This window comes from Zootoca vivipara, chromosome 9 (assembly GCF_963506605.1).
Source record: "Zootoca vivipara chromosome 9, rZooViv1.1, whole genome shotgun sequence".
Lineage (NCBI taxonomy): Eukaryota > Metazoa > Chordata > Lepidosauria > Squamata > Lacertidae > Zootoca > Zootoca vivipara.
The window spans coordinates 58,927,991-58,939,995 of record NC_083284.1 but is presented as its reverse complement, the minus strand read 5'-3'; the positions used below and the strand labels follow the sequence as shown (position 1 = coordinate 58,939,995).

Genomic DNA, 12,005 nt, shown 5'->3' with positions numbered 1-12,005 from the left:
GATTTCCAAAGGAAATTAAGTCTAGGTTGCCTGTAACAAAGGGTGCTATTCAACTACGCTCTACTCACAGAAGACGCACTGAAATTAGTGAACATGGTTAAGTTGGGACCATTAATTTCAACGGGCCTACTCTTGTGTAAAACTTAATTGATTTCCTAGAGAGATGTCTGATCACTACAAGCGGGAACTGTAGTCCTTTATTGGCATTTCAAAAACTAAATTTAAGTTTTTGCCATTCAATGCAAAACGGAATGCTTTGTCCAGAGAGATGCCAGGAACAGTCGGACACAATATTATATTGGAGACTTCGGTCAATGATGGTTTTCAGCTTAAAACTGGAAGTTCAGGCTGTGTGCTTGTATTTCCAGAGAATTTATATCTCGAAAAGAAAATGCCATTCGGGTTTCTTTCCATGCTTGAGTATCTTAACAGTATCCCAAGTCTGCCACCTAGAGGACAAAGCATAGCACTAACAGTCACCAAGTTTGCTAGCATCCAACTGCATTTGCATCAATCCAACTGTATGGGCACCTTCTGTAAGAGGAAGCAGATACCTGCTGCCCTAGTCCAAAGTCAGTGGAAGCAAGCAAATTATCTTGATTGGTTTCAATGGGGGCTTTGAAAGTTTTACTGCTGTGTACATAAAAGTACTTGCAAGAACAGAGCTCAAATGCCCAAGCCATGGGTAGGCAAACTAAGGCCTGGGGGCCAGATCCGGCCCAACCGCCTTCTAAATCCGGCCTGCAGATGGTCTGGGAATCAGTGTGTTTTCACATGAGTAGAATGTGTCCCTTTATTTAAAATGCATCTCTGGGTTATTTGTGGGGCATAGGAATTTGTTCTTTTTTTCCTTCTTCAAAATATAGTCCAGCCCCCCACAAGATCTGAGGGACAGTGGACTGGCACCCTACTGAAAAAGTTTGCTGACCCCTGGTAAGCAATCCTCAGCATCACTCGGTAGTAAATGTGACCTTCCTCAGAAAGGCATAGAGGCCTATATATTGTTGAAATACCTAGGCAAGGTATGGGACCCATCTCAGCTCATGTCTACAGAACACGACCCACCTTTCCATTCCTCCTACACCTCACACAGGAAGACAGATTTTGCCAAGGCAACACCTTTGCCCCTTAAGAGTATATGACCCCCCCCCCATTAGTGGAGACTGGGGAAAGTTAACACTGTTCGATAGCCACAAAATCCTGAGCTTTCAATTTGCTGCTTACAAGTGCAAATAAATGGGGATTTGCATATCAGTTTATAGCAAAATTCACAGGGGTGAATGCCCCTTACTTACAACATTCCTATTGAGCCAATTCATTTTGTTCTGCATTTTTACAAAATTCAGGAACTAGCCGGCTACAGCAGCTTCCTGGTATTCAAACTGTTTTGTTCTTGTGAAGTTTCTTACAAGTTCAGATCTGGAACTGAAACCTACCATAGGCTCCAATTTTGTCCCAGGAAACAGGGAGCAAGAAACAGCTAGTTCTAAAAACTGTTAAAAGTATTTGTTATATTGTTTTTTGTTGGCAGCTGCTTGGTATTTAGTTGGCTGTCTTCGCTCTTCTTTGTACTGTCTGTTCTGCTAAGTACAGATGGCATTTGCTTGTTCCTGTAGCTTTTCCTCAATGACGACACATGCTGGTTCCTTCCATGCACCAGCCTGTTGCCTGGTAGCAAAGGAGCCTATGATACAATTCAGTGCAATAGGTCACCTTGACACCTGTTGGCAGTCTACCTAGCAACAGCTTCCCAGCAGCATTGTCATTTAGCAGAGACTGTATCGGTCCCTTTATGACCTAGGGAGTCTTTCATGTGGCCATAGGCTTACCTGTATGTTATTTTGCTACCCAGGCAAAGAACAACCCCCCCTTCCCTTTGGTGGTATAGGCAGCTACCTAGCTCCTATCAGGCCAGTTCACGTACACACAGAGCAAGAAACAAACTACCGTATTCCTGTCTCAAAGTTGTTGTTTTTCCAGGGCGTAGCAAAGGCACAAGCAAGGAGCCAACGTATCTCCGAGTAGTAGCTGCAGCAGGAATAATAATAATTTTATTATTTATACCCCAGCCATCTGGCTAGGATTCCCCAGACGTTTCTGATAGGCAACTAAGTAATGGCAGTAGAGCATTTTCAGCAGCTTCCTGGGCAACTATTCTCCCTGTGGCAAGAGCGGAGTGTTCTGTGGCTGGAGACTTCCACTCTGCCATGGCCAGGTGCCCTGGTGCGGAGATCGCTCCGGCGCCCCCGCTCTGCCCAGTTTCTTCTCGCGGCTGGTGGGCGGGTGCAGGGCGCAGCATGTCTGCTGCGCAATGCCCCCCTGCTGGGCATTGGCACCCCCCAGCCTACCCCCTAGAGCCGGCCCTGGCCAGAAACAGGAATCCTGCCCAAATTACAAGGACTAGAAAGCCAGCACAGCCAAACTCACTTTGCAAAGTAGGGGTGGCATCTAGGACCCCTCCCAATCTTTTTATTTGGCATTCACAAAGCCTACTGGATATTCAAGACTATGCCTGCCCTTCATTGGGCCTTTGTTGTTGTTTGTTTACAGGGTGGCTCTAAAACAATAAGCATTTATCCTGATTATGCTGGCAGTATCATTATGTCTCTTCCCATTAGTCATTTTTCATCCTGCACTCCAGTGCATTTCCCAATCACTTTCCTAACCTGCAGGCTTGTATTTATTATTATTAGGACTAGGGAGCATCTTAATCCACATTAACTGTGCAAACTTTGAAGTTTTGGAATGTGCTTGAATCCCACCAGCAAAATAGTGACAGCACGAAGACACCCCTAGCTACTCTCTTGCTTTATTAGAAGACGGCCGTGCAAAAGAAAAAAAATCCTTCTGCTTTGGAATACCAAGAAGAGATTTATTTTTGTGATTGACAAGAAGTCACAACAGCTTAAAAAGAAACTTTGGAGGCACACATCCAAGTAAGCCCTATGAAGCATTTAAACAAGTTGCAATCAAGAAGGGATCCAACACCCAACATATCTGAAGTGCCGAAGACTTGGAGCTAAAACTTTTAGGACCAGCTCTGCCGAAGCTGCTATGAGTAAGTAGTGAGGGGGGGTGGGAACGAGGCTAGGATCAGCAGGACACTTTAAACTGAAGATCAATAACAGCAGTGCTTTTGTTTCTTAAACACAAGTACTAAAGCACTGGGATTGCTTTCTGTGAGGGCCTATGGAGTCGCTCTAACTCCTGAACTTCAGGCAGACTTGCTCAGCGCCACAGCAGAAAAGCGGACCTCTCCTTGCTCACGTTCTGTGAACTGCCGGCAGACCTTGGCAGCAGCCTGAAAAACAGAACACACAGGTAGTTATCCTACTGTTCTAAATGCATGAATGCAGCGCCTCTCTAGACTTGGCATCAAGTCGACCACACCCATGAACAGTGTGGGCTCACGTTATAGTTTTAGCCAGTCGTTATGTAGACTATCGGCATCTATTCTTCTCCCCACTGAAGTTGTGAGCAAGGAGTAGCTACAAACAGCGTTCTGATAGGATGCTGAGAATAGCAGAAGGCATCTTGCTAGCTCCTCTTGAGAGCTCCCATCTCTAGGCACTGTGCCTTGCTCACCCCCCCCCCCCTTTGGTTACAGAATGAGAAATACACAGATCTGCCAAGTAAGGAATGACACACATGCAGTGCAATCTAAAAGACTTGATTATGTCAGAAATTTCAATTATAAGAACGCTTACCTTCAGCATGGTGTCATCCGAACTCACTCCATGATTTACAGGAAAAGGCATTCGTCCATCTGCAACCAAGTTGTAGATCAGGTTTATGACTTAACCACTTACTTAAAAGTATGCAAGCAGGTTGCTAAAGACCATCGCTAGTATTGGAAGAAGCAACTTAGGCCATTCCTTTGTGGGGCTGTTATTCATTTGCTTCTGGCCCTACTTTGCAGTAGTGTTGCAATGCTGGGTCTCATCCCCTGGTTTTTCTGCTTGCAACCCAAGCGGCTGCAGATGTTTCAGAAGCAGAACAGATTTACTGCAACAATTAATATGCAGTCTCTCTGCCCCTCCCAACCTGCCACCCTCAGGATGTTTTGGATTCTAACCATTGGCCATGCTGGAGCTGGGTCCCAACATTATCATCATCAAGGGGCCAGGTTGGCAAAAGGGCCAATTTAAGGTTTAGTATTAGATTCTCACCCTACCCAGCGCCTCCTTCTTGAAATTCTTGCTATTGCAACTTTGCTCTCGACAAAGATCAGTTGCCCCGGTGAAAGCAGAGGGACATGTTTTGGGGGGCTGCAACAGGCCACTTCAGACAAGCAAACTCCTTAATTCCAATGGGAGGGGGCAGCAATCCTTGCCGATGTTATGCTCATCTCCTAGGTAAGCCACAGGCTGTTTCTAGATAATGTGGGCAGAAGCTGGCCACCCCAATTCAACTCTCCCCCCCCCCGACCCAAGAGAATCCAAATTTGTTTTACTCTGTGTTATACTGGGGGAGGCAGCACACAAACCTACCCAGTTCATAGAGGTGTCCATCCACACTGGCAAACAGAATGAAATGGAAGTTGACTTTGTCATCTTCAGCCTATGGAGGAGGAAGAGGGTGCATAGGATGATCAACAAAGAAGAATATTTTAGCGACACTCTGCTTCCTCATTCTGCCCTTTTGGGTCCTCATAAATAACCTAACAACCCCCCCCTTCTTTCCTATGCCACATCCTTCCTTATGTTCCAATATATACAAATAGGCCACTACTGCCTTGTCATCTGGCACTGCAAGTAAAAAAAGGGTCATTGGCCTGACAAACCATAAGATTTATCCAGGATTACAGAACCCCAGACTTGCTGGCCCATGTCTAAGTAGGAGTTGTAGACTATTTTTTTATTGCTGGTTTTGCCACCAGGAGGAAGACAGCCATATTTCTTATTTTGGCTATTTATCTACTGCATAATTACCGAAGTTTTTCCGTGTTCTAAAAACACGTGGAGGAAGGTATCTCACAGGGACCACAGCAATGAAATATTATTATTTATTGTTTAAATAGTGTGCACCTTAAGTAGCCTGAGGGTGTCAGGCACCAAGCAGCCCCACTAAGCAATTTACCCAAATGACCCATTTAATAACTCAGAGATGTGGGACACACCTTTCAAGAGTGTGTCCTCTAACACACATCTTGAAAAATTCTGGCGGCTGTGCCATATTCTACTCCAAGCACTGAGGTTTAGCTTTGACTATGCTGTCAGTCTTGCTGGTAAGACCACTTATTTTAGAATCCAAACTACTTATAAGGACTAGCAGTGGGTGGAAAGAGGGGGAGATTTCAGTGAAAGCCAAAACACTACATACATAATTCCACAATGCGTGGAGTGTTAAAAGCATCACACTCGGAGCTTGGCCTTAGTGTCGGAAAGCAGTTTTGCCCTAACGGCTCCACCGGTCCACCTATCCCATCCATCTTCACCATTTGAAGTGGGGAGAGAGGCGTTTACATTACACGGGGCCTGTACTATTATACCCTACTACCCGCCGCCAGTTCTTGGCACCAACGTTTTACCTTTGGAAGCCTATTTAAGTTCAAGAGGAATTTACCCGACATTGGCCTTCCTGTGCTGCTGCATTGTGGGCGTCTTGAATGGCCTGCAGAGGATGATAAACAAAACAAGGCATATTTTTTTAAAGGAAACCCTGAAGTGGGCACCATTAAGAAGCTCCCACCCAAGTTCCCATGTCATTTACCTTGTTGTTTTCAAGACGTTTTGCCCTCTCATCAGGAGAGAGGTCAGCTGTTGCAGTGAGGAACTCCTTGAGTACAGACCCTTCATCTGCCAATAAAAAGGGGGGGGGGGAATAGCAGAACACAGGATGATGAACCAACTTGCAAGTGCAAGCCTTAGGTTGTCCAATGAATCCATTTCCACCCAGCATGTCAGCAGTTGCACAGGTTAGAGCCAATACCATCTCCTACCAATGGGTTTGTACCCCTTGGATGACTCTTCCCCCATACTTACCAAATAAAATTTTATCTTGGTTGTTGGCCACTGCATGTAGAAGGCCAATTGTTCCACAGGAATTACTGGCCGTCTGCTTCACAAAATAGACTTTGGAGCTCACTTCTTGGCCCTTCAATTCTTCCATCTGCTTTTTTCTGAAATTTTCATGCTACAAATGTGCAGGTGTATTGGTCAGGCAACATTATTTTTTCCATACAATTTATATACTGCTTGATTGTTGTTGCTTTTAAAAAAAGAAAAAAGAAAAACTCTCAAAGTACAGTGGTGCCTTGGTTCTCAAAACGCCTTGGTTCCCAAATGTCAAAAACCCAGAAGTGTTCCAGTTTTCAAACTTTTTTGGAAGCCGAACGTCCAATGCGGCTGTCGGCTATTGTTTCCAGGGCGCCTGCACCAATCAGAAGCTGCGCCTTGGTTTTTGAACATTGACTTCTGGAACGGATTAAGTTTGGCGCTTTTGTTTTTGCTATTTATTCTGCGTTTTTGTGGCTTTTTTGGTTAATTTGCTTTTGTGGCTGTGTGGAACCCAGTTCAGCTACTGATGGATTGATTGTCTGACTGCGGAAATGGATAAAAGCCCCCCCCCCCAACTGACTATCATCAGTGCAGGTAAGATTAAAAAAAAAATTCTCTACAGTGCCGTCTTATCTATTTTATAGTACAGTACATTGATTATTGCTTTCATTTTATGGATTAATGGTCTCGTTAGATAGTAAAATTCATGTTAAATTGCTGTTTTAGGGGTCGTTTTTAAAAGACTGGAACAGCATTACTTTCAATGGGAAAGCGCACCTTGGTTTTGGAACGGACTTCTGGAACGGATTAAGTTTGATAACCAAGGTACCACTGTAAAAACAGTTAAAAACAGCTATTTAAAGCATTCAAATATTTTAGCAACAAGCTAAAAACAATTAAAACACATGTACTTTGTCTACATAACTGGGCAGGCTTGTCTAAAGAAAGATGTTTTTAGTAGGTGCTGAAATACCGTAGACCACAGGGAAGGCACCTGCCTAATGTCAGTAGGCAGGGAGTTTCAAATTGTGGTTGCTGCCACACTGAAAAATCAAATGTATTATGTTGCATCAATTAACAGTGCCAGTTCCAGAGAATAAATACGTTCAATGGACATTTTATGGGGTCAGGTGATCTTGCAGGTAAACTGGTCCCAAATTGTTAAGGGCTCAAAGCGTTTTTTGACCCGTGATAATAAACTTTCAGCAATCAAGATGTTTTGCTTGTGCTTGTTTTTTATAAATGCATGCTGGGAGGATGAGAAGCCACTGTATGCTAGAACAACAACAACAACAATAATAATAATAATAATAATAATAATAATAATAATAATAATAATAATAATAATAGGTCAGCCAAGAGTCCAAAGTGAGGTTGCTTCAAAATCCCAAGCATTTAGCAAGTGATCCATGCTATCTAGCTTATTACAAATGGTTTGTGGCTAATACCTACCACAGAAAAAAGCATGCAATCCAATGGAACCAGTTCAGGGAAAGCGACTGAAGCATGCTTCAAATGAGCTACAGCTGGCAACATAATTTGGCTAAGTCATTATGTACATGCAGTTATAACCCTTAATCATTAGTTCCAGTAAAGACTTCCAGTGCAATGCAGTTTCATAAATGTATTCATGAGCCCCGTTTACAGCCCACAGGCAAAGATTTCCAACTATCATGGCATCACTTCCTAAATATGAAACTGCTTCAAGTAAATCTCCATAGATCCCTCAAGAGGTGCACAATAACCAGAATAACATGGGAATAAAAGAACTCTAAATAGACATGCAGAGAACCAAGTAGGTACAAATATCCAAAGCTGGCCCTTTAACAAACCCCTCAGTAGTAAGAATCCCACAGCACAGGATTCTAGATGCAGCTGTTGCTGGAAAGGCAGATTTCTCAATGGACTTTTAGTCCTCCCCATAATCATTCTCTTCAAGAATGACGATGCTTTTTTCATCTGACCCTCAGAATTCTTAAGAGAAGCTCTTTCATTACAAATCCACCTGTTCTAGTTTTTCCTACCAAGATGAAGTCATCGTAAGCAACGCTGTGTTTGAGACAGCCAATCCAGACACATCACAAGAGATCTAATTTTAATGACTGCTCCTTATTTTCAGAGGCCTGCTGCCAATTCATAGCGGCATCCGCTGCATAGGTGTTCAAAGTTATTTAAATGGCAACGAGGGTTCACGATTTGCAGGTTGGCAGATCAACGATCCTAGACCACATATGTGTAATACAGCTTTCGGAAGCTGTCAGAGCGATCCAAACCTTGATCTGTTGCACTGAAAGCACAAGCTAAGTGCTGCTTGTGCCCGAAAGCCCAAACAAGCAGACACTCCCCAAAATGGGAGATTTTCAGGGGGCCGATTTGGGATAGCTAAGAATCTGCTGGATCCTAAGCCTATTAGCTGCATGAGCCCTACTGCTGGGCATGGCAAGACTTTTCCTGGCCGGCAAGGGCTGGTTCTGTGCTCAGCCTCCCAATTCAAAACACTGACCCTGCTTGTTCACTATCGCAGTTTAGGATTATTACCATCCTTTGCACGCCAACAGCATTCTATAGAAAGCAGAGAGATTTTCCAGCGTTCTTTGCCTGCCAAGCAGCAGGTTTCACCTTCCTGCCCTTGCTCGACTTCAATTACTCACCTGAGCAGTAAGGGGAAAGAGTAAGAGCAGAGCGCAAGCTGGGTTGGGTACGGCATTCAAGGAATCCTCCTCAAACCCCAGCACATCCACAAACCTCCAGCCAGGCGCAACTCCGAGGCGGGACAGCACCTGCAGGGTTAAGGGAGGCACAAAACCAGGGAGAGAATCAACTTCAACATGACACCCTAGTGCTCTACATCATTAATCTGGAGTAGGGGGAAAAAAACATTCCCCTGTCCCTGTAATCTCAGGTTAGTCCTGGCACCCTGATGATATTTCTGGACCCCAGCTCCTATCATCCCAAACCCATTGGCTAGGGGTGGGGGTGCCACCCATCATCTCCTTAAAGGTACCACGTTAGTTATGCCTAACTAACGGCCTCGGTCCTGTACACCTGAAGGAGCGTCTCCACCCCCACCATTCAGCCCGGACACTTGAGATCCAGCACCGAGGGCCTTCTCGGTAGTGGCACCCGCCCTGTGGAACGCCCCCCCAGCAGATGTCAAGGCAATAAGTAACTATTTTCCTTTAAGAAGACAACTGAAGGCGGCCCTATTTAGGGAAGTTTTTAATATTTGGTTGGAAGCCACCCAGAGTGGCTGGGGAAACCCAGCCAGATGGGTGGGGTATAAACAATAAATTATTATTATTGTTACTATTAAAAGTTGCATTTCATCAGTAGTGGAAAGCTTTCCCCCAGTAATCATCACTTTAGTTATGCTAAGGAGGGCAGTCAGTGCACATTAAGCAAAACGTTGTTGCATCTGGAGAGGGGAGGAGACATTAGAGCCATGATTCCCACATGGGGCACACACCCCACAGGGGAGCAATTCAAGTATGAGTTATTAACAGTGAATGGCCCTTTAGGCTTCCTCCACCTGAATACTTCACTTTTTGAATAATAATTATATGTCAGGATTTTAGAGGTGCTCAGGTGGGGCATGGCCAAAAAAAGTTTGGGAGCCACTGCATTAGAGGCATCTATGACTCAGCCCCAAGATCCAGTTTCCACATCTCAACTTCTTTTCTACAATAGATGTTGCTGCATCCCTGGCAACGTGGAGCGCCTGAGCATACGCAGAGCGCCTCAGCCGTTTCCTAAAGACTTGGAAGGCCGGTTACTGATAACAAATGAAAAGCTGACATTTTGGTACATCAGGCCAACAACATTTATGTAAACCACCAAAGCTTCCACTAGGGTCTAGAAATAGCACCCGCATGGAAAGACGAGGTCTTGGAATAAATCCTCCCGGATTCAGAGATGCTCCTAGGACCTTCTGCATGGCTTATAATGGAATCAGGCTCAAGAAATGCAGGGAAGTGGGGAGAGGAAGGGGCTCAGAGGCAGGGGGGGTGTCTCCCCTCCCAACTCTCTTCCTAAGGGCCCCTTGCCCTGCCGTGACACAGCACAAAACGCGGGTCCGCAGCGCCACCTGCCGCCCATTCCGCGAACAACCCGCCCATCATGACTCGATGCGGGAGCCCCCGGCCCCCCCAACCTGTTTCCCCCTTTCCGTTGGCCTAAATACGCCCACGGGCAACATCGGTTAAGGATCCAGAATGAGAGTTATGCATATGCTCTAGGGTCCAGGCGTTCCCGCCTCCCGATGAGTTAAGAGAATGAAAAAATGAATGAACTGAAACGAAGACTTAAGGAAACGCCCAGCCAAGAGGAGCTGCGCCTTATTCCTTCCCCAGGTCTCGGCGGCCACTCACTTTGTTCAGCATCTGAAACACAAAAGCAGCAGAAAGATGAAGGGACTGGAGGTTAGCAGCCTGTCTCTGGGCGGCGCCCGCCTCCCATCTTGGCTAATAAAAGGAGACCTGGGCGCCGTCGATGTCTGCATTTGGGGATTCCCGGGGGAGAGGGTGGAGAAGGAAGAGAGGACCCTTTGCCCCGTTTCCATTTCTATTTTATTTTTAATGCCGGAGAGACTGCTGGCCGCCTTTATCTCTCCCCTCTAGGGCATCTCAAAAACGCTAGGGGTAAGAAACTGCACGCGCCTGGAGAGGCCAGCCACGCACAGGGCACGCCTTGGGGCGGGGGACACCCCCCCCCCACTCCCCATCATGCATGCATGCGTCCACATCACCACCACCCATCTAGCCCTAAATCGAGTAGATTTCCCCTTCACCTCCGGGTTGATCTCCATGGGCTGCCACGCCATTGTCTCGATCTCGCAAACCTGCCCGGCCGAACTGCGCCCAAACCTGCAACAAACCGTGCGCCCCCAAAAGAAACACACGCCAGCCTCCCGCCCACCGCTCTGTATATATCGCCACCGGGCTGACTCACTGCAAGGCAGGAGGAGGGGGGGAAGGAGCTGGGATAAGAGGCGAGCCCAGAGAAAGCCGCTTCCCCGCGACTTGCAGCAATGGTACGTTCCCGCCCCCTTTCCCACCCACCCCCCGCTCCCAAGGTGAGCAAACTAGCCTCTCCCCCGATCGCGCCGCCAGTGGGAGATAGGCGTGGTCGGGCGCCCCTCCCTGGGGTTTAGTACAATCCTCAGGTCGCCTGATCTCGCTGGGGTCGAGTTTGCCTGCAAAAAAGCACGCGGGGCTTTCGTCGAGACTGGAACCCTTGCAAATGGACGGGCGTTTGCAAGCGCTGGTGCTAAGGCGAGCCTTTAGCAACGCGAACAAGCTGCATTATTAAATTCCGACGTCGCAACGGGTTGCTCGCAATCCAGCAACCGGGGAAAGTGATCTTGTTTTCCCCGCTACTGTTTGCAAGGGGCGAGGGGTGGTGGTGGTGGTGTCTGGAGATGCGCACACAAAATCGGCTTGCTATTCCTTGGGGATAAAACGAAGAGGTTTATTTTGCTTTGCAGAGATCCTGTTTCTTTTAACAGGTGTATGACGAGCGGAAATTCAAGAGGGTGGGGCTTTGATCTCATCTACTAGCATAGCTGCCAAGTTATCCCTTTTTTTAAGGGATTTTCCCTTATGCTGAATAGGCTTCCTCGCGAGAAAAGGGAAAACTTGGCAGCTATGCATCTACAGTATGAGTAAAAGCGTGACCTGTCTAAATGTTTGCATCTTTCTCTCCAGTGAATCTGGTGAACTGCAGCTCGTTTTATTGCTGTTTAAATTGCAACGTTGCCTTCAATCCCGGTGAAAAAAGCATTGCATTTTGCTGTTTTGCCTTTCTCACTAAAACATGACTTGGCAGAATTGACATTGTTCAGAAACGGTAGTTCATTCAAGCCTCACGGGCCTTGCTCTCATGTGATGCTGAAGTTACTTAGGGTAGACAAAGGACCTTTCCTCACACTTTAGAACTTTGTCCAGCTACATCCTTATTTTAATTTCCATGTCTGGTTGCATTTTTTAAAAAGCAAACATTCTAATGTGG

General features: G+C 46.2%; 1 protein-coding gene across 1 annotated transcript; it reads right to left on the bottom strand.

Annotated features, from left to right (window-relative positions):
- Positions 1–2,851: 2,851 nt before the first annotated feature.
- Positions 2,852–11,029, bottom strand: UCHL1 (ubiquitin C-terminal hydrolase L1). Its single transcript, XM_060278854.1, has 9 exons — positions 10,786–11,029; positions 10,367–10,378; positions 8,651–8,779; positions 5,985–6,135; positions 5,713–5,798; positions 5,566–5,613; positions 4,491–4,560; positions 3,708–3,766; positions 2,852–3,301 (listed from the first exon to the last, which is right to left on the bottom strand). Exons 1-9 carry the CDS (start codon positions 10,816–10,818, stop codon positions 3,215–3,217), a joined length of 675 nt encoding a protein of 224 aa, XP_060134837.1. The 5' UTR covers positions 10,819–11,029; the 3' UTR covers positions 2,852–3,214.
- Between the last annotated feature and the right edge of the window lie 976 nt (positions 11,030–12,005).

Coding starts and splice junctions, on each gene's coding strand:
- UCHL1 (XM_060278854.1), bottom strand. CDS start 10,818: ATGGCGTGGCAGCCCATGGAGATCAACCCGGAG. Junction 5,799..5,984: donor CCAAGATAAAATTTTATTTG/GTAAGTATGGGG, acceptor TTTTATTGGCAG/ATGAAGGGTCTGTACTCAAG. Junction 3,767..4,490: donor TGGACACCTCTATGAACTGG/GTAGGTTTGTGT, acceptor ACTTGGTTGCAG/ATGGACGAATGCCTTTTCCT.